This window comes from Urocitellus parryii, chromosome 13 (assembly GCF_045843805.1).
Source record: "Urocitellus parryii isolate mUroPar1 chromosome 13, mUroPar1.hap1, whole genome shotgun sequence".
Classification (NCBI taxonomy): Eukaryota; Metazoa; Chordata; class Mammalia; order Rodentia; family Sciuridae; genus Urocitellus; species Urocitellus parryii.
The window spans coordinates 51,992,130-52,017,462 of NC_135543.1; the positions used below are offsets into that span (position 1 = coordinate 51,992,130).

Below are 25,333 nucleotides of genomic sequence, written 5' to 3' on the forward strand. Positions count from 1 at the left end.
ACTTGTATCAAGTGCAAATTAACATTCTTTGTATTTACTCTAAATCTACCCCATCAAGCTTAAAGGGACACCTTTCCTTTGCATTGTTCCCTACCCACTACAAAATTCAGCTATGGGCTTGTTCTGGTTGAGAACTGAAGAATGCTCAGATATCATCTACTGAGGAGATGCACCACAGGGGAGAGGATGGGCTGTGGAGTCACACCGTCCTCTTGAACAGTTATTCTCCTCCTTAAACCTTGTGCTCCTCGCTTGCTAACGTGGATGTGAAGTGCCTATCAAGGCTGTTGAGAAACTGAAGTCACATTAAGATTCTGTGAATAATGATCAGTGCTCAAGATAACCATTTTGAGTCTTCCTCCCCTAATTTTACTGATGAGAAAACGGAATCCCAGGAATGATTAGTAACATATGGGTCCTAGCGCTGTGGTGAGGGTTATTCCCTCTCTTCTGTATTCCTCTTGATTCCAGTTGTCCCCTGGTGTTCCAATGAGAGCAGATGTCTGGGAAAAGCAGATAATGGAGGGATCCCTGGGTGGCCAGAGCAGAGGCTAAGCTTTCTCCCCACAGAATGCTCATGCTTGCTACAAGTAAGTCTTGAGCACAGCAGGAAGTCTTCTAGAACTCTGGAAACCCATTCTGGAACACAGACCCACATGAATCATCTCAGAGGACCCAGGGCAGACTTGTCAGGTGCAGGCACAGGAAGAGCCCATGACATGACTGGGGAACAGGTACCAGGGACAGACCACTTGGTCTTTCCCAGCTGTGTGCAACTGCTCTAGTTACTTAACTTCTCTGCACCTCATGTTCTTTATCTCTAAAGTCAAGTCACCATAGTACCAACCTTCTATGGTCATTGTGGAGTTCAAATAATAAATTCTGTTTAAATATCCTATAAAAAGCCTGGCATATGATAAGCGCACTGTAAATGTTAGCTATTAGTATTTTTGTGGCTTTTTCTTCTTCCAGTTGCTTCCACAACATTCTCCAACTACCAATTATAAAATATAATGTGTTGACAACTTCAGATTGCAAAGCAAGATATCTATATTTACATATATGTGATTGGGTAGGTCTGCATACATATATTATTTGTACCCAGATAGGGTAATAACCAGTGCCTGCAAATGAGGAGAGATTCTGCAGGCTGTTGAAGACACTGAAGTACACCCTCCCCCTGCAGATAAGCTTTCTCTTCACACTGCAATTTAGTATCAATACTGGCAAGACAGACTGTTATTTTCCATTTTTAGCTTTATACATTTCCCCCCTTTTTCTCAGCTCTAAATTTCCTTCAGCTCTTTTCTCTGGCAGTTAACTTGCATCCAGCAAAATGTGTTATTTGTAGGTCTAAGGCATATGCTTAGTGGCTTTCAAAATATTTTTTTGCCAACAGCTTAACATGGGACTTCACTGTGCTGAAGGATAAAGGAACACCATACTCTTACATTCTGTAAGGAAGATGAGACCATTTGAAACCTTATAAAATTTCAAGAAAATGACTTAGTTAATGTGTCAACACTGAGAAGAAGTGGGTATAAGCCGAGAAATCATCAGAAAGGCTGCTTGGATCCTATCATCAGATCTCTGAAAATGTTCATGTAGTGACCTCATTGTTGTGATATTGGTAGGCGAGAGAAAAGTGCTGGAACCATAATATTTAGAATGCTGTATCAACGGGCAATGAAAACTCCTTTGGGTAAGAGATTTGATAATTGCATTGAGAATTTTACACATTTTCTGTGCCCACCAAGCTACTACAGCTAGTCTATAATAAAGGACACTAGAGTTTGTTGCAACCCCCTCTCCTAGCACCACCAATTAGAGACTGTAGGCTTATTCAAAATAAAATACCTCAGTTTAAGTGACAGCAACATCAGGCAATTATGGCCACCATCTCCAGTTTCATGCGATCGCTGAACTCCAAGGAGGCCCAGGCCATTTGAACTCAACAGTGACACCCTGTCCTGTCTTTTTTCATCTCCCTCCTTTAAACTGAATTTAAATACCGTGGAAACCAACGGCTACCTAGACAATCCCGGTCCTTTGTTGTCTGACTAACTAGATTAGTAGATGCAGCTGCTTCTCTTCATTTCTATCAGCGTTTGACACTATGAATATTGGTAGAAAGGAGAGAATTAGCAACGCAAGCACCCTACATGCCTCGGAGACAGCTCTCTGCTGTAGGTGATATCAACTACTCTGATAGCTATTCCTGGAAAAGAAACCAAGGTCTAGGAAAATAGAAGGGAGCTGCTCAGTTCACAGGGTGAGCCCAAAGTACAGTAAGAAGAGCATCCAAGCCAGACCTCTACCTTCCACGCTGTTTTTCAAAATTAACTTTTAAAACATCACTCGGGCTATTATGTTTCCAGTTTAATGGTGGATAAGAGTATGGATGAAAATGGTTTGCTTAATGCCATGAGGCTGATTCTCCAGAATAAAGTCTGCACCTGACATTCATGTTCCATAAACACTTTACTCTGCAGCTTTGTTAACAAGAGTTCATCTGGAGAACATCATGGCTGAGGCCAATAGTCACCAACGCTCAGCCTCACCATACAAAAAAATAAAATAAAATAATATTCCTGGGGAATATAAGAGTAAGAAGGTTCTAGAGCAGTATTTTTTATTTTTATTTTTGAAAAATCACAGCCTCCAGTGAGAGTTTAAGGAACATTCTGGATCTTCTCTCTAGAAAAATGCACATATGCAAATATATAGCTTTGTCCACAGTCTGGGATAAGAATATAATTTGGGGGATTTCTGAAGCTTCTGTATTTGTGAAGAAAAGATATCTTTAAGTATTAAGGAGTTCCTTTAAGTTCCTAATTTAAAAGAATAAGGGTATTTTGTTACTATTTGTTTTCTCAAGCTCTACGGTGTGCCTTTCTGGATGCTTTAGTACTGGCAGGGGTAAGAGATCCTGTCAGGCCTGTGGAAGCTTCTGAGTGTTATTTCAGACTCCTTTCTCTTCTCTTCGGTGTCAGCTGTGGAATTTAATCTTTCATGTAGAAGGTGCTTTATTTAAGGGTGTGTAAGTAGTTCAGAAGGATTCTTTTTCTGACCAAGGCATCTTTACCCTATTTTCCGAGAGTATAAAGTGGTAGGTGCTATCTTTAGATTGTCTTTATTTGGAGGTATGATTCTTCTATTAAGTGCCAACATCACTTAAGAGAATATTAGTTTGCCTAAAGACATTAATGAATTTATCCAGAAGAGATATAACTGATTCCAAAATATGTAGTAAAAAGAGAATAACTTAAATGCTCAGATGTTATGCCTATGTATCCTGACACTTCTGTGAAATAAAGCATAGGATATATTTTCTATGTTAGTATCTTAGTTTCTATGGAAAACAAGAGCAAGGGAAAAACTACCACTTCTATAAGGTGGTTCTGTAGTTGCTGATCTATTATATGTTCTCAAGAGTGTCTTTTTTTTAAAAAATTATTTATTTATTTATTTATTGTGTGTGTGTGTGTATGTGTGTGTGTATGTATGAGAGAGAGAGATTGGGGATTGAACCATGGGCACTGTAACATTAAACTATACCCCAAACCCTTTATTATATTTTACTTTGAGACAGCATTTCACTAAGTTGCCCAGGCTGGGCTGGAACTTGCAATTCGCCTGCCTCGGTCTCCTAAGTAGCTGGGATTACAGGTGTGCACCACCATACCTGGCTGAGCCTCTTCTCTGGATCCCATCAGAGCTGCCATTTGATTTTATTGCAAAAGTTGCCCCCTGGTAAGACTGCTAACATCTGTGAATGTATTGTGCACACTTACTTGGGAACTTGTGTTCGTGGCTGAGAGCAAGTAAACGTTTCAATTCTGTAGGGAGAAACCGAAAACAGTTACACCTTGAACTACTAAAAGTCACTTGAGACTAACTGAGAAATTAAAGCAACATTAGAATTGTGACTGAACTGATCTTAAGCTTACCTTCCTCATCTATTACGTAGCTTGATGCTATCCCGTCAGTATCTGTTACGTCACAGGAGTAAATGCCCAAGTCATCCATCCCGAGGTCTTTAAAGGTCAATTTTGTCCTGCAGAATAAAATATATATATATATATATATTTTAGAATGGGGCCATGCCAGGACTGTGGGCCTGTGTTTCTCCCTCTCTAGGCATCTTCGTGAATACTCTTTTCATTTGGAATACTTGTCTTTTCCTCCTTGCTGAGCTGAAGCCTGTTCATTCTTGATGTCTCAGATTAAATGTCATTTCCATTTGGAAGACTTTCCTGCCCTCTTTCCAAGGGATGATGATGAATGAGGTGGGGCTGGTACAAATCCCCCAACTCCAAGCCATGCTTCATACTAACACACATCCTGCATAAAGACATTTCACTGATTAGCCTTGCTGGGGGACTAAATAACTCTTCCATAGTGCAGAATATGCTATGGATATTTCTAGATGCTTCTCTTATGCTTCCCCTGTTTTTCCTTTTCTGAATTTATTATACAGTGCTAGTATTGTCCCTCTGTATAATCTCTGTGCCTCCAGAGGCAGGATCTGTGACTGTGGTATCCTTAGATCCCAGCACCTTGTCGGTCTTATATAACATGTTGCATGAATAATGAAAGGACCAATGGTCTAGTTCATTATGTTTTCTAACTTGGCAAACTTTATCACTAGTCTGTGTCTAAAATCAACCAAACATATAAATGTTAAATGTACAAAGTAGAAAAAAATATTATAGTTTGATTGCCTTTTCTTTGACCAAACGTATTTGACTTCCAGAATTGTGGAAGGTACTTCATGCTCCTATGGTGAAAAGGAAACCCATCATTAAAATGGAAACAATCCTTACTTGTTGCCTTTGCTTTCAACTTCTAATCGTGGAGAGTCCTCAGTGGATATGTAATCTTTGGACCAGGTGAATTCTGACTTTGGAGTCATCTGATCACATTCAAAGTTCAGTGAAATGACTCCATCATCATCCACATTTACAACAACCTCTTTGGTTCCTAGAAGATCAAAAAGAAGGTACTGATACTTTGTGGCAGCAACCAACAAGTAAGAATTCCTTACCTTGGGATACTTTACTTCCACCTGAAAGTAAGGTCCTGAGCCTGGCAAAGAAAGAGCCCCAACTAATCATTGTGGATGGACATTCTTGCCTTAAAATTCAGCTCCTATACTGTAACACAGACTTAAAATAACGTGCCGTGTAGGTAAAGTCAACACCATGAACAATTTTGGTTGGCCAGGGAAAAATTGGCTGATATGACAGGTGATACAATTGTGGGAGTGGATTAACTACAATAAGGAGACAAGACTGCCTTGAGAAAAAAGAAAACTGACTCTCAGGTCCTAATTATAACTTTTGCTTCAATAATATCCATATCCAATAAGCCACTAGGAAAGGATCGAAGGGGACAAAGAAACTAAAGAGAAATTGAAGGGGAGACAGAATAAGACTTGCCTATGTTCACATGTTGGGAATTTATCAGTTATTTTAGAATGGAGAAATATATGGGAATTTATTATGTTGATCATATAAACATAAATCCATTTAAAAATGCCCCTCTGGATTAGAATGCTAGCAACCTAGAAAGGCTGTTATTGAACAGCATGAAAATTTAAATAGAAATGAATTTCAAGAGAGGCAGTATGTTTCGAGAAGACTGGTGTGTGAATTTTAAAAGAAAACAATTTGGTTAGTGTTTTCAGTTATTTTATTCTTTTGAGAGTTATAATAAATTGCACCTGTCTCTAATATCACAATTCAAAAAGAGTTTGTACAGATTAGAAAACATTCACATCTATGCCTAAATCCAGTTTGAAAAAAGCAAAACATTGTACTCAAACTTATATACTCATTCAATTGTCAGCCTGAAATTGGTTTGTTTCAGTATGTTAAAAAAAATTATAGTCCAGAAAGGTATGGCTTTATTTTATTATTATTATTATTCTTTTTGGGGGGGTGGGTGGGTACCAAGGATTGAACTCAGAGGCACTCAGCCATGGAGACACATCCCCAGCCCTATTTTGTATTTTATTTGGAGACAGGGTCTCACTGAGTTAGTTGCTTAGTGCCTCACTTTTGCTGAGGCTGGCTTTGAACTTCTTATTCTCCTTCCTCAGCCTCCCAGGCTGCTGGGATTACAGGCATGCACCACTGTGCCTGGCTTATTTTTTAAAATATATTTTAAATTTTTCCAAAACATATCTCACAAAGGAATGATGTTTTCTCTTCCGACTGTATTGTAGGAGTCCAACATCTTGGTCTACCATCAATAAAACTTGTCAGTGGGAAAAAGGTGTCAAAATCTTCTGAGGGGAAGGCCAAGAGGAAATGTGCGTCTGAATTGTAAGTAGCATGAGGAACATGATCATGCTTTCTGAATCTGACAGGTGACCTAATGAGGATTCTTATGAATGGCAGTGTGTGCTTCAACTATCAATCTCCACAAAGTGAGAAGTTTAATGAACACTAGCTCTAGGAGATGTTTAAAATTTCTTCAAGAAACCAACAGGGGCTGGGGATATGGCTTAGTGGTAGAGTGCTTGCTTAGCATGCACAAGGCCCTGGGTTCAATCCATAGCACCACAAAAACAAAACAAACAAAAATCCAAACAGGATGATTTTCTATTTGGCTATACAGATAACCTAAAATAATGATCAATTAAAAGTTTAATTGTTCCTTAAGTGAAACATTCATTCTATGTCCTTTGTAAAGGGCTTAATCTATTTCATAGTAAGTTGCAGACCATGGTTTATTTCTATTCTTGATAACATATGACCAATCCTCATATTCCTTTGTTGTAAAATAAATATTGAATAAGCATTCTTATTAAAACTTCAGAGAAGAGTGTGGTGGTTTACATCTGTAATCCCAGTGATTTGGGAGGCTGAGACAGGAGGATTGCAATTCAAAGCCATTTCAGCAACTTATCGAGGCCCTAAGCAACTCAGTGAGACCCTGTCTCAAAGTAAAAAAAAAAAAAAATTTAAAAAAGGGGTGGGTGGGGAGCTGGGGATGTAGCTCAGTGGTTAAATGCCCCTGGGTTCAATCTGTGGTACTAAAATAATAAATAAAATAAATAAATAAAATTTGAGGGAAAAAAAATGAACACCAAAGAGCGTTGAGGCTTAGTGTTATAATACACAGTTTGCATGGCTGAGTCGCTGTAAGAATATAAATCAAAGATTTTTTGTTTATCTGTATTGTTATGAAGAGGAAAGAAGTCTTAGGTATTGACTAAATCTTTCTTGATTTTTGCATACTGTCTATTTTGGAAGCATAACTGCTCATATTAATCATTCATTATCTTAGTTGTAATCCTTCTTAAAAGGAAGTGAATCATCCACATTCTTGCTGTTTAGTATATTAAAGGCATGACTTGAGTTTACAACATAAAAATATTGCTTGGGTTAAGAATCTTGATGTTCACTAACATGAGAAATTGGATTTTTCTGCCAACAAAGGAGTCATAAAAGTGAAAGAATATGGACAATTCCATTAGCTTTGCCTTTTTCTCAGTTCTGTAGATAACCTTTGTACTATAAAAGCTCACCCATTTGGCCACTTGCCCAAAACCAAAAAATAAGAAAGCATGCCTTTGCTGATGTGACAAAGTACACTTGCTAGTGTCCTGCACACACACTGAAGAATTCCATAGATCCTCACATGGAATCTATACTTCACTGGAGAAAATTCTAACTAGCCTATTTTGTCGGTTTCCCTCAGTAGATTAAACTAAAATAATGAGAAGGAAGTAAGAAGCTACTATCTTTGTAAGGAAAATGAGAGCAAGCAGGAAAACTAAAAAACAGGCACAAAGACATTATTTCATAGAGGGACGAATTGCATCTCATTCCAAAATGACATCACTTATTGCAATACTGCTCCATAAATAAGGTTGGTACTTGTGGCTCTGAGCCATACAGAAAAAGGTAAGTATGATTCAGCAGGCTGCATCCAAGGAGACTGAGAAATGCTACTGAAATGTGGAACCTATTTTTAAATAATTTCATCAAAAAAATCTTAAAATGACATTTTAAAGCTTGGAAGTATAGAACAACTGGAATTTAAAACCATGATTTGCTGAGGTTTCTGAGCCAAATTTGGTCCCACACCCAGTGTGACTTGGAGAACAGGATAGCCCTGCTTAGCTGTTGGAAAATATAGAGCTATCTTAATGAAGTATTCTGGAAAATGAAAATTTTAAAAGTAACTGGTTGATCTTTTGTGAAAATACGAAGTAAAACCAAAGAAGTTACCTATTTTCCTTTTAAAATGAAAGGTAATATTTTTAAACAATATTCTTCTATTTTTTTAGTTGTAGATGGACATATAACCTTCTATTTTTATTTATTTATTTTTATGTGGTGCTAAGGATTGAACCCGGTGCCTCACACATGCCAGGCAAGTGCTATGCCCCTGAGCTACAGCCCCAGCCCAAAAGACAGCATTTTTAAGTCTCAAACAATAGATGTGGAAAATTAAACTGACATTGCCTTTGAAAAAAAATAGACTCATCCTTCCTTCTGGGTTTATGAATAGAGAAAAAAGTGGTTTTGGAATTTTTATTTTATATATTTATGTTGTGTGTGTATGGTAATAGTGATCAAACCCAAGGCCTTATCCTTGACGCTCTACCATTGAGCCACATCCCCAGCTCTAGTAGACACTTTAGAGAAGTTACTTGGGACAACAAGGAATAAATGTGAGAAAGCAGGAATTTAAAGCAAAAATATATCTTTTGAAAAGTTTAAAAGTAGGCAAAACAATTAAAATATGAGGTTGGAGTTTTCTTTCATATGGATGTGTTAGACAATAGATTTCCCTTTATATAATAAGAGAAGTGGTGTTGGTCATCTGGAGGGCCAGTCTTTCCAGATACTAAAATCTAAGAGTAATTAACAATATAACTCCTTAAGTAAGGATTCCTGAATACATAAAAGGCAAAAAATTCTATTGCAATTTTACAAAGACACATGGTATTCAAATGGATGATCTTTTATATAAATGCTCTAGAAAAACCAAAACCAATGTCTTAACCTATAAAGCAACAATGGCATTTCTAACATGCCCCAGGCTAACTCTCCAAATAACACCATAGGGAGATTAAATTTGTACAGTGTTGGAGAAAAAGTCCAAGAGAAAAGTATAGCTGTAACATTCTCAAAAAAAAATTTTTTTTTAATGTTCCAGGGTTTAAATGAGCTTGGGCCAAGAGCTGAGGTAATGTCAATTAATTCATGGCTGATTCATTCTCTAACTTGATTAAAGTATGAACAAAGTGATTCAGATACTTAATGGGCAGGAGGAAGCAAGTTTGATGTTCTACTATCATCTTAAAGGAAACCTAGTGGATTCCTTCCAGACTAAGGTTGTCCCACTTTTTACAGAAAAGTTGGGCTTGAAAAGTGAACTAAAATTTGTCATGACTTACATTTTCTAAAAAATGATCTTTGAATTTGTTCAAGAACATAAAGAATGCAATAAAAGAGAGATTTTGACTTGCAAACTCTTATAAGAGTTGTCCCCAGTCAACTGCTCAACCCTTAACAAAGCCCTAATAAGGACACAGGAATATCCAATCACACAAATGGCATCTTAGCAGTCTTCCAAGAGCCAGGAAGCCCCAGAACATGGGTTATTAGAACGTGGCCCAGGGCTACTATGAGTATTTTGAAAATTAGCCAACTCTGCCCTACTTTTCTCTCATATAAATTTTTCTTTAAAAGAAAAAACATAGAATTTAAAAGGTGAAATAAAATCTCTGAAAACTGCCTTCTTCTATACTTCCTAATTTGATATGAGGCTTTTTGTCTCATATTGTTTAAAGTCTTTTATGTCAGCATTAATGTATTGTTTTATATGCTGTATAGCTATTTGTCCTTCTCCACTGTATGTGTGTGTGTCTGTGTGTGTTGTTGTTGTTGTTGTTGTTGTTGAGAAAAACCTAAAGAGTGGCTAGAGTCAAGCATATGGAAGTGTACTGAGCTGCCCCGTTTGTGGGGAGGGTTGCTGCCTGACCCCCTGCATCCCTTACTGGATGTTTCTTTCCCAGTCCATCCTTTATAACCAGGACATGTATCACAACATACCCAGGGAGAAGTGTACATACTGAGTCACATTCACTGGCTGAACATAGTTGTTATTCATTATGTTTTTGCTTAGTAGATTAACTAATATATACTATACCAGGTACTATGCCAGACTCTCAGCATATATACAGAAAAGATACAGCTCCCTATTGGGAAGGTGCTCAGAGTCTAATGCCTACTTCTTGAGCCTGGTTTCAGATTGGAATCACTCAAGGAGTTAAACAATAGGCTCAGCCTTAGAGATTCTGACTTAATTGGTCTGGGTGGCAATACTTTTGAAGTCCCTGGCATGATTCTAAATTACAGCCAAGGTTGAGAACTACTGTCCCAGTAGGTGAAAGATCTATTAGTAAGCACATTTTAGGGTGGTTTTCTAAAGGAACCAGTTGAGCTTATTGCTAGGAGTTGGTCTGGCTTCCTGCTTCAGAGTCTTCCAAGGATCCACCAAGAGGCCCCTGGGTACATAGTAGCTTTCTCAGCCTTACCAGGCTCTGGGCCAACCAACTGTTAGACTCTGGGATTGTAAAGTGACCTTCATTACTAGGATGTCAACTCAATCCCAACTCATTATTCCTTCTGTAAGTGTATTCTGCTGACCTGACTTGTTCCTCATGACCAAGTGCTAGCATTCTGTGACCCATTTCTTTCTTGGGGCCCTGCCTGGTGTTCAGATTCTTGCCCATCACCTGATTCTCCTGCCCACTGCAGTTTTCTCTGGTAAGAATACCTGCAGCCTGTACTGCCAGCCTGTTGCCCTCCTGATCACCTGCCACACCTTGGCAGGTGTCTCTCTTGGCTCTCATATGATCTGTCTCACCTGGCCTCTACCTCTATCCCCTGGCCTGAAGCAATCAACCATAGATACTGCTTTAATAATATCAAATATCAGATGAGAATGTCCTTTTGGGTACCAAAAAATCTACCCCAAATATGATTCCACCTATTCTTATTTATAGGCTTCTTTAGCTAAAGGATTTCATGGGAAAGCATGACATACTTTGTAGCAGTGGCTGGAGTACATCTACTTACATATTCTTTGACTTCAAAGGGAGTTCAGTGATCCGAACAACCCCCAATGGATTAGGTTAACTTTTAAATGGAATTTAGTTACACTTGAGGTATCCTGTTAGAAGTATTTGCAGTTTGCTGTTACATGATAAGCTTGGTTTTCTATCTGAAATTTTAATACTGGATACCAGAAGAAGTTCTTCTGAAACAGTGATCTAAGTTTCACATCCCAAATCTTGAAATTGATAACATGCCCCTACACTCCATCCATTCTAAAATAAATACATGAGAAAAAGTCATCTACTGATATTTAATAAAATTACTAAGCATAGCCAATTTGGGGCTATCTATATGCTTTCACAGGGACTCACAAAATCTTGATACCTGGTTTATAGCCTATTTGGCTACGAAGATATATTATCCTAGCTCTCTCATCATACCATGTTGTAAACTCTGCTGTTGTTATAAGATTGTAAACTAGTATGCAGTAAGGATGACACATTACTCTACCCCCAAGGCCCACACAGCATCAGGCAACAGAAGGAATTCTAGAAATACATGTTGCAAGAAAGAATGTGCTTGTTGCCCATAAAATAAGTCCAGCATCACTGGAGTTTTGGCGCTCCTGCATGGGGAAGCATCTTGGCTTTGTGTGTCTCAGGATTGATTCTTTTTCAGACTGTGAGCCAATGACTCCTGAACTCCTATATGGTGCTGCTTAGTGTATACCTGTCTGCAGCTGCTGGTTGGAGTTACATTCTGGGAATGGAAGGGCCACAAAAATGACTTTGGGGACAGTCTTCCAGATCAGTGAAACAAAGCTCTTACTCAGAGGGTCTCAGATCCTTTCCTGGTGTCAAAATTTCCCTAGTGATGACACTGTTAATGTTAGATGCCTGGTCATCTGCCATTCTGAGGCTGGAGAAGAGCGAATAAGAAATTGCTTTGTGCTTTCTTTGATCTGATTGGGAATCTACAGGTTAAAGTGTGCTTTTGATTTACCCATGACTAGACTAGTAAGAGTTGACTCATCGAGCAATCTAAATGTTGTTATTATGAGAGTGTAGACACTGCCCTTGGGTCCTCACATATGTCCATTTGGCACTTTTAATATCTCCACAGTTGACAAATGAAGGGTCCTGTTTCTATAGGAGCATATGTCCCGGTGTCCCTTGTACATCTACTTTGACCTAGTGTGTCTGTTCTTAGCATTTTTCTGCTTTCTCCTGGAATTTTGCAATGGTTACTTACTTGGAGTGTAGCACTTTTTACAGACACCTGCCACACTTTTGTAAAGAAGGTCACCTTTGTCAGACTCATAGCTACAAACTAGTTTTCTAAAAAATATTTTATTAGTTGTTGATGGATATTCATTTATTATTTATATGTGGTCCTGAGAATTGAACCTAGTGCCTCACACATGCTAGGCAAGCACTCTACCACTGAGCCACAACCCCAGCCCCAAACTAGTTTTAAGAGTAACTGAAAATAGTTATTAAGATGAAAGGGGCAGATGGTTCCTGAAAAGGTATGCATTGTTTATACTTTTTGAGTGACAAGTAGTAAAAATAGTTTCCTATGTTTACATTCTTTGCTCATTGGGAAAATAAATATCACATGATGTATCTGCTCTTGGTTCACTTCAATTCTGAAAAGGAAAGATTAAAGTGAAAATACTTGAACTAGGATGAATAAAAACTTAAAAATAACTGGTTAGAATTTTTTAATCCTATTTTGCTTTCAATGCTTTCTTTTATGTAACTTTAAAGAACTGAAATGCATAATTTTAAAAAGACACAGATTGAATGATAAAAAGAAATAGTTATTATAGAATGATCTGAAATTATAGGGACAATGAACATTATAAAGTTTGTTCTCATAATAGAGGAAAGACTGTCTTCTTCTGTCCAATCCCAGCATCTCTTGAGTCTGGCAAGTTGAGGGCTGTCTCAGCTCGCAGACCATTCAGACAGGACTGTTGTTAGTTTAACCCATGGGTCAGCAAACTGTGGCCTGTGGGCTAAATATGGCTTGTTGCCTCTAATTGTATGGCCCACAAGCTTAAGAATGGTTTTTGTATTTTGAAACAGTTGAAAAAAATAAAAAGAAGATTTATATTTCAAGGCACATAAACATTATATAGAATTCAAATTTTATAATGCATAAAATGCATGATATTATTCAATGCATATACATCACACACATAATAAATTTTATTGGAACACAGTCCTGCTCATCAGTTTATATATTATCTATGGCTGCTTTCATGCCATGGCAGAGCTGAGTAGTTGTGATAGAGACCATATAGCGGTAAAACAAAAAAATATTTACTGTCTGGCCCTTCACAGAAAGTTTGCTGACCCTTAGCTTCTTAATAGCTGCAATTCATTTAACTGGGCCATTTCAGCTTCCCCTATAATTGGGAGTATCTTATGGGACATAATGGCCAGGACATAATGGAAACCATTTCCCAGGGACTTTTGTTTGGAAGAGTTGGTTCAGGAGGCATAATTTGATCCAGAATTTCTGTTATTTATTTTATTTTATTTACCGTGCTGGAGATTGAACCCAAGGCCTTGTACATGTTTGGCAAGTACTCTTCTACTGAGCTACCTCCCAGGCCTGAATTTCCTGTTCTTAGGTGTGAACCAAAAGAGCCCCTGGATAATTTAAACCCGGTTCATCCCTATTCCAAGGTACCTGTGAAGAAATGAATGGTTCTATGCTAAGGTCATACATCTCAATTTCTTAGCTAGCACACTTTGATGATTTTGAAAATCAGGAAAAGAATACAAAGTCAGGTTAAATGTTAGTACCCTACACAGAGAAGATGGATCTTTTTCTTTTCTTTGCAGTGATAGGGATTGAACAGCCACTGAATGACATCCCCATCCAAGATGATTGTTAATGAAAAAGTCAATGCCCACCTGGACGGGTTTCTGCCACAACGGGGCCAGCGAGGTCAGATGGCTTGCCAACACCAGCCTGGTTGATGGCTCGGACACGGAACACATAGCTGACACCCTCCTTGAGGCCTTGTACCTGGAAGAAGCAGATGTAAAAGCAGTGGGTGTTTTATGTTATTTAAACAGATGTGTTCTTCCTCTGTAATAACCATTTAGTCACATAGTACCAAAGACACAGGACCCTTTGTTCTAGAGCTGATTCTGTCTGTGACTAATCACTCCATTAGCAGACCCTGGATTATCTTCTGTCTAGACCAGCCATCAATAGCCAAGGAGTTTCCCTTCCAACTCTGATGATCTACCTTCTTTTGATAATTTAATGGCTTCCAACAAAATACAAAGTGGTCATAATAACATATATGCTGCCCCCACTCTTGTGAGATATTCCAAGAATAATTCAGATGAAATACTTGGCAAGAGAGGAGAATTAAAAGCATGGATCACTGACACTTTCCATTTGCTTAAAAGCATGTTCAAGTACTAGAACAGAAAAAAAAATCGTCCCTGTAAATCAAATATAGGTATTTCTTACTAAACAGACATTAACATAATTGTGACTTTAAGTAATTTGTGAATAATCAAAGTGCATTAAAATTTTAAATCCTCAAGCTTTTAATCATCAAAGAGACTTTTTCTGAGAACCTACTTCATATTTTTTGTATGTGTGTGTGTGTGTGATTTTCTTTGGATTTGGCACTGCATTTATAATTTCTTTCTCTGAGTTCTGAAGTGCATTTGTAATTTCTTTCTTTCTTTGAATTCTGCATTTACATTCTATTTTTGTATGACAGTCTCTCTTCATATTTTTTGTGTGATTTTTTGAGGGATTTGCACTGTAATAGTAATGGTATGATTCCAGTAATAATAATACTATTAACACTTTAAAAAATTATCCTTTTATTTTAAAAACACATGACATTTAAAAGTGATATTGTATTTTAAGAAGGAATTTATTACACACAGAAGCCATAATTTTCTACCTAATCCTGTGATGGAGATCCATATCCCCAACAGGATTTAAATCAAACAGTGCTGGAATACGTTTATTCAATTAAATGAAGGATTTGGGGCTGTGTATTTAAATGAGTCATGCATTAAACTGTTAAGTTTTTAATCGATTTGATTTTATTGAGCTGATGACAACAGAACAACACTATTTATGTAGTGATAGCTTTCCCTCCAATGAATGGATTTTTGAAATGAATTTCAATTTGTAAATGAACTTGAACTTAGGCACAGGCTAAATGCATAGCATTTGATATGTTTAAAATCCCATGTTCATAAATAATACCAGTAAGTTGCGAATTTCCAGAAAGGAACAGAAACGTTTCCTTGTTATGATAAAATAGGCCAACTGCCAGATGTCTGACACATCTGCACCTGCTGCGTAGGTGATGCGTGGCTGAGGCAGGTGTCTGCAACACGTGCAGGAAGGAGGTCCACAGTCTAGTGTCTGATGCGACAACAACACACCTCCACATTTCCAGTACTCCAGGGAGAGAACCACTGGCCCCAACAGCACCACAAATACATAGTCTATGTGACCTGTGTACACTTACTCTCCTTTCCTTGGGTTTTCCCCTTCTCTATAATTTCCAAATCACATCCCCTTACCTTTTCCATCCAATGTCCCCCACCCTTTCCAATTACTCCCTTCTCACCACCTCATCTCACCAGGTGGTAATTACCAATAAAAAAAAGGAAAATGAACTCTGTCCGGTTAAATCCTTTTGGTGTGAATGCAGTATGCAAACGACTGAATGACTGTGGTGCAGTCACACTTCATTGCAGGTAATAAGCAAGGGGCTCCTATTCCCCAATAGCTTCTGAGGCCCTACTGTAGATCTGGGGGGTCTTCAAGTGCTCTGCCAACAACAGAGGGAAAACATTCTTTTTGGCACAACTGAGCGAGTCAGTGGTTACAGCACAACAGTCTTTGGCAGATAGAGTTAGGAACTGGTTTGGTTAGGATACGCTAGGGGAATCCAGAGGGCAATGACCCAGGTAAGGGCAAGGCAGGTCAAGAGCTGAGTGAACCCATGCTGCTAATCTCCTAGAGCTCATGAGAGTGCATGCATGAGGCAGCAGGTGAAGTGAGCCAGGATGTGACTCAAAAGAGCCCAGTTTCCATGTTCTGGTGTGACCTCTATAAAAACAGCTTTTGTGGTAGGAATAAAAAAGTCACCTTTCAGGGATGGTGTTTTAAGACTGTGAGGGGGTAAGTTGAAGCATGGAGGGAAAGGAGGCAAGAAGGAAGAGATGGTGGATGTTTTGCAAAACTAGGCTGAGGAATTCAGCTTAAATATCACCGAACTGTTTCAAGCATCATAAAATTCCCGCAATTCTAACTATTGCCAAGAGGAATCTTACCAGGAGCCCAATATTTGAAATAAACAAAGCAGAGAGAGTGTTTTTTTCCCCCATCTTTAAAGTTGATAGTAATAGAACACTTTTCTCTAAAGCATTCTCTACCTTCAGGTATTTGTTTTTAATGGCTGCCTCATTGAGTCCTCGCCACTGGTCATCTTTGGCATTGGTCTCCTTAATGTCCACAAAGTAACCCGTGACTGGGGTCCGTCCAGAGTGGACAGGAGGCTTCCACTGCAGAACCAATGAGTTTTTCCTGACTTCACTATACTTAAGACTGTGAGGTGGCCCTGAGAAAGAGAGAGAAGGGAATGAATAGAAATCATAAGGTAAATCAAAGAACTCAAATATGAAAAAATTTACAACTACTTTTAAGGTCTGAAAGCTGAATCTGATGCTGTGTGTTTTATTTATTTATTTTTTTAATTTAGCATTCCCATGAAAATAGATATTTAGTAGTCATTTCATAGCAAATTTCCACAACTGTTCTACATCACTTAAGTTCTTTCATGGAGGGCAGGTGGGTAAAGATACTTCAAGGTGCCTGTAGGAGCCTGAATTAAAACTTCCCATGAAGCTGTCCTTGGACCTGTTAGTCATTTTTATCAGAACAGGCTAGTTTAGTTGCAGATTCAGTCTTAGGTTATTTTTGACTGAAACTCCCCTCAAACTCAAATAATTTAAAGAAAGCAAAATAGTTTGGTGGTACTGGTAATTGAACCCAGGAGCACTCTACCACAGAACTACATTCCCAGCCCTTTTTACTTTTTTAAATAGAGTCTCACTAGTTGCTGAGGCTGGCCTTGAATTTGTGATCCTCCTGCCTTAGCCTCCCAAATTGTTGGGATCACAGTCATATGCTACCGTGCCTAGCTGAAAAGAACTCTATCTGATGGCATATAAACATGGACAGTAATTGAATGAATATGAATAACCACCAATTGGAGGGAATTCCCACAAATGGGTAAAAAACAAATGACAGATTATGGTTTATAAAAATAACTTACAGCAACATAAAATAGAATCAATCCCATGGTCCCTGAATGTGTGTGAAATACGGTTTCATTCATTCAATTCATCATCCTTGGGACAATTAAGAGAAAGCTCAGAAGCCTAGTAACTTGATACTCTCTGAAGGGAGAAAGCCAAGATGTGTCCCTTGGGCATGCTCCTTGCATTCTTAGGGAGAGTCCAAACTACTATGTGATCGCCCATATCTTTGTGTGAACTCCAGCTGCTACTCAGGTGGTATACTTATTTCTTTTCTTTTTTAAAACTAGCATCATCTAATCAAAATCACCTGAAGTGACTCACAGTGACCTGAAAGCAACTATAAACACAAGATTGTATTATGCTTTGGCATTTTGCAACTAAATGGTCAATATTTGTTTGACCATTTACCTTGGCTCAACAGTTTCAAATACACATCATCCTTGTCTTCCATATCTTGTATGGAAATATATTTAAATATTCCACCATATACCTTACACTAGCATGGCGTATTCTATTTGGCAAAGGGTTTTAATGATCGTGATCTTATGTTATTCATAGAGCTCAGTGAGGCATCCAAGTAGGCAGCACTATCCTACTTGAGGGAAGAGAAACTAGGTTCTGCTGCTTCCTAACACCTCTTGTCTAGCAAAAGGAAGACCTATTTTGCAGTCCTAATTCTGTCATTTACCACCTGTGTGACCTTCCGTGCATCATTTAACTTGAATCTCAGTTTCTTCATGTGCACAATGGAAAGAAGATACAACATTCTTTTTGTTCTCTTCTATAAAAACTTTGTATGCATGGCTTATCCAACACCAAGTCCGGTTGTCAGGAGAATGGAGGACTGCCTCATTTGTTTCTTGTTCAGAGTGCTCACCCTACAACTTTTTAAAAATCAGCTACACCATTTTCTATCAAAACACTTTCCACAGGCATGCTTAGAATTTCTAAGACTCTGGTCATTTGCACTTACCTTTATTCAGGAATTGCAAGACTTTGAAAATAGATTCACATTTTGCAGGTGGCCGAAAGAACTTAAGAAATATCTACAGGCATCAAAGGGATGTAAGAAAAGGCAGTTTATTTGTCTTATCATATTTGCTGAAGTTGAGTGAGGCCTTAAACCTCTCTTGAGTGTCTCTTATAAACTTTCCATTCACACTTGGCAGAGAAGTGATGCAGCTGGGGGCTCACTGAGTGAAGGTAACACGATGGTTATTCCAGGACACAGGGGTTCAAGTAGAGGAAAGAAGGAAGGGCCAGGGGTAGGGCTGCCATCTACCCTGGATGCCCTCACATGGCCTGGGGCACTAATGTGGTCTATTTTGATGCTATGCCAGTGGTTAAATATGCTGAATATCAAACCCCATGGGAAGATTTTAATCATCCCAGGACACATTTGAAGTCAGTACCATTGGAAACAAAATAAAATCATGCATCAAACACATCAGCGCTAATAATTGGAATCTTAATGGCTTAGCAAATTTGTTTGTATTCACTGATTAAACTTATTCAGTCTTACAGCTCTATAAGAGGTGTCCACCTAGGTGAGTTGTTCTGCCTACTTCCTGTTTTCTTTCCTCCCACCTTCAGCCACTTCCCTGTGACCACCTGCAAAGGAGATTATTTGCCAGCCAAATTTGGGGGGGGGAGAAAGGGAGGGAGGAAACTAGAGAAATCACTGCAGAGGGTCAAATGGAGAGAAGAAGCCAGACTTAAGTCCCAGGCAGGTACATTATATCCATCTACATAACACAATAAACAGCTGGGAAGAGGGAGGGGGACAGAAAATGAGGAGGAGAAGCCACATAGACTGGGTCTGGAGAGAGAGACTTGGGGAGTTGATAAATGAGAGGCTTCAGAGCACTGGGAAACTGCATAATGAGGGAATGCAAGAAACTTTTGAGAAATTTTCTTGTGGGAATTTGAATTGGATGTCCTTTAATGGCCTTTAAGAAGCAAAAGCAAAGATTGTGATTTCTTTTAAATGCTTACTTAGCACCCCAATTGTGTACTTCTGTCAATCCTACTCCAAGCACAGTTTGAGATATGGGGGCTTTGGGATTTATTTGGAACATAATCTTTAGGAATTGATTCTCAATTTTATGTTGCTATCCATTTTTTTGACATTGTTATAAAAACTTTAGATTAGCATGAGGGACTTAAGAGAATTATTTTCTCTTAAATGTAGTACTTCAATTGAGTCTCATGTTGTAGGTTCTGTTGCAAGAAACTCCAAGCCTCAGTACCGAGGCAGGTTGTCCTCAGTTTACCTGGAACGGCAATGGTCCACTCTTCACACTTGAAACTTTCGCTAACTGCTGAGGGTGCTCCCAGCCCAGCGATATTCATGGCGGCCACTTGGAACTGATACACCATGTTTTCCTTCAAGTTGCTAATCTGCAACATCAACAACATCACAGTGAGGGAATGTATCAGGATTGTGTTTTCTTGATGTTTAACATTTTATTTATTTACCTCCTGTCTCAGGAATACCCCATGATGACCTTGTTTTATTCTAGTTGTTCAATGTTTTATTTATTTACCTCCCTGGGTTGGTTACACCCAAGGGCGGCCCTTCGTGAGTCACATCATTTTGTAATCGCTTCCCTGGGGTGTAGATGAACCCATGACCTGCTTATGGCCTATAGAATATGGCAAAGGTATTAGAGTATCAGTCCTTGTGACTGAGTCATTGAGTCCTTCTCCATTGTCATATTACAAAGGAGAAGGGATGTTAACAGAAAGAATTGAGGTCCTTAATCAGCTGATTTTGTGTTAATCAAAAGAGAAATGATCCTAGGTGAACTGATGTAATCGATCAAGAACTTTAAAAATGGGGCTTGAGCCCTTCCTGAAGCAAAATTTGTTCTTTTTCTTTAAGAAGAAACAAGTAAGTGACTAGCATTTGGAGTAGGGAAGCATGGTGGAGTCCAAGCCTTTTAGCTCTATAGTTTCAAGGAAGTGAATTCTGCCAAGAGTCTGAAGAAACCTGGAAGAGAACTGAAGGCCAACAGGCACCCAAATTGCAGCCTTGTGAGAACCTTGTCAGAAGACCCAGCTAGGCCTTTCCCAGACCCCTGACTCATGAACACTATGACATTAAAAAAAAAAAAAAAGGTTGTTCTAAGCCACAACATTTGTGGTAATTCGTTATGTGTCAATGGAAAACTAGGGCATGTATAAATGAAAAATGAGTTCTAAGTCAGGAATTACAATATTGGAGTTCTTATTACACTTCTGCTGTTTACTGTGTGACCTAATATTTTCTATATCCATTGGATAGAATGGGGTTCTTGCAAGTGTAAATGTGGATGACAAAGTAGCAGATGTGAAAGCATTTGCAGAATAGAAATGATGGAATATGTTGGTGTGAAAAAGGTTTGTAGGAGAAGTACACCACAGAACATGTAAAATGTGACCTGGAAAAAAGGGAGACTGCAACAAGAAAAAAAAATATGAATGTCTTAATAGAAAAATCAGATGCAAAGGAAGATAATTTGTAAACTGAAAGAAAATCAGAAGAAATTATAAAGACAGAAAGACATGAGGATGGGAAAGAGAGAAGAGTGATTAATAGACATGGAAGATAGAGCAAGAATGTCAAACATGTTTAACTAAAATTCTGGGAGAAGTGAGGAAGATGGGGTAGAAACAATATTCAGGAGATAAAGAATTTTCTAAAGAGGTATTTCTGAAAAATTCAACTCACAGATTGAAGAATCCTCCCCCCAAATTCCTGGGAAGATACATTTTTAAAAAATATTTACTTTTTAGTTTTAGGTGGACACAATATCTTTATTTTATTTTTATGTGGTGTTGAGGATCGAACCCAGCACCCTGTACATGTCAGGCAAGTGCACTACCGCTTGAGCCACATCCCCAGCCCTGAAGATACATTTTAAAAGACAGATAATATTTCAAGTGTAGTACACAAAAAATAAAGTGAAATATTAAAGCTGCCTAAAAAATACAAATTATCCTCAAATGCCATGTCAGAGGCAACAATAAGCAGGGAGATAATGGAATTATCTTTATAAGCAACAAACAAACAAACAAAAAACTACCATTATGGAATTTTTACCTAGAAGAAATAATTTTGTAGAATGAGAAAAGATATTTTCAAACAAACAGAAATAAAGAGCTTACATGTTTGTATAAATATGTCAAAATTAACTCCACTATCATGTATAACTAAAAAGAACAGATAAAAATAGTTTTAACAGCTAAAGAAATAAAGAATTTGGTTTCAGAATAATCTCACTAAAGGAAATACTAAAATATTTATTCAAGGCAAAAGGAAATAATCTCAGGCTGGGATTGTGGCTCAGTGGTAGAGTACTTGCCTAGCATGTAGGGACATCGGGTTCAATCCCCAGCACCACATAATTGTAAAATAATGATATTGTGTCCACCTAAAACTAAAAAAATAAATATTTTTTAAAAAAGGAAATAATCTCAATGGAATGTCAAAGATTAAGGATTAACAGCTCATAGGATGGTATAAATGGAGGTAAATCTAAACAAATATTGTATCTCTAAAGCACTGATCACAATACTATTTAGATTTTAAAAAGAACATAAGACACACACATGCAATAGCATATACCTTGGGAAGATGGTAAATGGGTTAAAGTATTATAAGGTCTTAATGCTTCTGAGACAAGAGTGAAACACATGGAGTAACATCAGATTCTAAGTTTGCTCAGTCACCAAAAGCAAGCCAAAATCCTAGAATGTGTCTTTTAAGGTAGTGTAGAGGGGAAAATAAAATGGCTTTTAAAAATATTCAAAAGTAATCAAGAAAAAACAACAAAAAAATCATATAACAGGAAGAACAAATAGAAAGTACAAAATAAAAATCCACATTTTGAAATATGATATATTAAGAACTATGTAATGTTTTGAACGACCAACAATAAAAAAAAAACAAATCCACATTTTGCTTTTTGCAGGACTGAGAATCAAACCCAGGACCCTGAGGCATGTGTTCTACCACCACACTACATCCCCAGGCCCAGAATTTAAAGAAAATCTGTAGTAACTTTAAATATTTCTAAATGACAAAGACTGTCATACAGGGGGAAAAAATGTAACTGTATGCTACAGTTTATACATAAAGTTACAGAAATATGGAAAATAATAAAAAAAGAAAATGAAAAGTTACATACCATGCAAACTCCAACCAAAAGAAAACCAGTGTACCAGGGTACTTATAATAATAACAGAAAATATAGACTTCAAGACAAAATGTGTTCTTAATAATAGAGTCACTTTGTATGCATCTAATAAAGTCATTTCAAAATACATAAAATGACATTTAAAATGAGTGAAGTTACAGCTCAACTAAGTGAGATTATCCTGCGATTTTCTGTGCCTGTACTGTCTTTGTCAGATATCAGTATCAAATTAATTCTAGTCTCAGGATAATCTCAATCACAACACAGAAGCAAAACCTAAATAATATTGACAATAAAATTTTGGTATATATAAGAAGAGTATACAATATAGGCTGCATAATATCCAAATACAATATATACCAGAAATGCAAGGTTGTTTTGTTTTGTTCCCAATACTGAGGATTGAATCCAGAGGCACTTTACCAGTGAGTTACATTCCTCACCCTTTTAATTTTTTTTTTTTTTTTTGGAGAAAGGGTCTTGTTAAGTTGCCTGAGCTGGCCTCAAACTGGTGATCCTCCTGCCTCAGCTTCTGGAGTAGCTGAGATTAGATAATTACGAGAATTTACCACATTAAAATTAAAGGGAAAACTATGACCACTTAACAGAATCAGAAAAGCATTTTTGAAAAATAGTTTAAATTCATTCTTGACAAATTTTGAACAGAAGAAAACTTCCTTTAATGGGCAATATCGTCTGCAAAGCACGTTTAGCAAACAGAGTAAGTAATGGTGAAACACTTGAAAACTTTTCTTTTAAAATAAGGATCAAAATAAAGATCGCGTCTAGAACGACCAGCATCACCACTTCTACACTTCTATTCAACACGGTGCTAGAGGCTTTAGGCATAAAGTACGGTAAGAAAATGAAGTAAAAGAAATAAAATTTGGGAATGAAGTAAATCATTATTTGCAGATAATATGACTATGTCTATAGAGAATCCAAAAAATATACAGGTGATATATTAAAATTATAAGCTAGTGACATACCACTTACATATTTTGTAAGTTTTGAAAGAAATTTTAGTTTTTGCAATAATTATGCATTTAATAGTAAATATTCTAAGAAATTATGCTTATGTGTAAGAACCAGAAAATATAAATCCTGAGGCTGGGGATGTGGCTCAAGTGGTAGCGCGCTTGCTTGGCATGCCTCAGTGAGGCACTGGAACGGTTCGATCCTCAGCACCATATAAAAATAAAATAAAGATATTTAAAAAAAAAAAGAAAAGAAAATACAAATTCTGCCTGGTTAGCCAAACTACTTGTATGGACTGAGGAATATTTTTCATAAAAGTCATGCTCATGCAGAGGATGGATACTGAAGAAAGGACACAAATCCTTTATAAGGAGTGGGTGCATGCAAGCACATCCTCATTCATAGGGCCTGTCACCCTAGGATGGTCACATGCTTACCTTGTAAGCCTCGTCACTGACAGCCTTGATGTTGGCTTCTCTCCATTTTCCTGGTACCCCACCAATTACCTCACGATAGTTCACATAATATCCAGTAATTTCTGCCCCTCCAGTCTTATCTGGTTGCTTCCATCCAAGAACCATTGAGTCACGAAAACTTTCAAGACAGGTGATGTCATAAGGTGGAGATGGTGCCGCTGTTGCAATATGAGTAGCTCGTGAGTAAGAGAAATGCACGCATGACTCTGTACATATGAAACTTGTTTGATTGGTGCCCTGAATGAAGGTCTTGCAGTATAAAATGAAAATGTGAGACTGACTGATCAGTAACTTGGTATTAGCATGAGAAGAAAATGAACACACAGTAATAATCTCATTGCAATTGTTATTTCAAACATTTAAAAATAGTACAATATCCTGAAAAATGATTTTTTTCCCATAAAAAGAAAATTTTCCCAAGGTATACATTGTTGCTTCTTTATATGGTTTGTTTTTATTTGCTCCCTGAGGAAAATGGAATGTGTACACCATTTCCTGTCGCAAATTGTGTATTTAGAATTTCCACATATTTCCAAATGGCTAGCACTTCATCATTCAGGAACACTTACCCTGGTGAGATCTTATAACTATGTAGGTTCTGTCTGCACTCAGGGAAAAAAATCTTATTTTGGAGCTCAGATGGATGCCACCTTTAAAAACTATTTTTTTAAAAGAAGGCACTATTTGCCATGTGACTTTCTCTTAGCAGATAATACTTTTTTGCCACATTATTATTTTTAAATTTTTCTTATGCTGGGGAGGCAATCCAGGGCCACACACATGCTAGGTGAGTGAGTGCTCTGCCACTGAGCTACACCCCTAGCTCTTGTCACATCATCTTAAACTTGATGTTGGAACGTCATTCATGTAGCACAAAATACCGAATGGCTGTCGCTGTGTTTATTAGTGCCTAGCTAGAAAAATATTGGGAGGATATTTCAAAAGTCCTTCTACATTTATCTGGCTATGCTAATCAACTTTTCACTTCACTACTGAGCTTATTAGTTTTCAATGAAGAAAGAGAGGGTAAGGTGATAGAAATCCACCCAGCTATGCAATAGCATCAAAAATAATTCCATGAATATTTATTTGGATTATAGGAGATGAAGAAACAATCTCATTCTTATTCAAAAAGATCCTCAGAAAAGTGAAGATTTTTAAAATAAAATACATTTGTTTCTCCCCCCCTACACTCACCAACTGCCTTCATAAACAGCTTTCTTTCCCTTTCTATTTCAGATCCCTTGTGCATATGGACTCTCAACTGAAAATCCCATTCGTTTTCTTGA

General features: G+C 37.7%; 1 protein-coding gene across 1 annotated transcript in view; it reads right to left on the reverse strand.

Annotated features, from left to right (window-relative positions):
- The window catches only part of Myom1 (myomesin 1), a 129,643-nt gene that overhangs the window by 25,316 nt on the left and 78,994 nt on the right, over positions 1-25,333 (reverse strand). The window contains exons 18-24 of the mRNA XM_026394533.2: positions 24,006-24,202; positions 19,684-19,810; positions 16,523-16,707; positions 14,012-14,126; positions 4,827-4,983; positions 3,951-4,057; positions 3,795-3,839 (exon numbers count right to left, since the gene is read on the reverse strand). Coding sequence (XP_026250318.2) covers positions 3,795-3,839; positions 3,951-4,057; positions 4,827-4,983; positions 14,012-14,126; positions 16,523-16,707; positions 19,684-19,810; positions 24,006-24,202 — 933 coding nt within the window. The remainder of the gene's footprint in view (positions 1-3,794; positions 3,840-3,950; positions 4,058-4,826; positions 4,984-14,011; positions 14,127-16,522; positions 16,708-19,683; positions 19,811-24,005; positions 24,203-25,333) is intronic.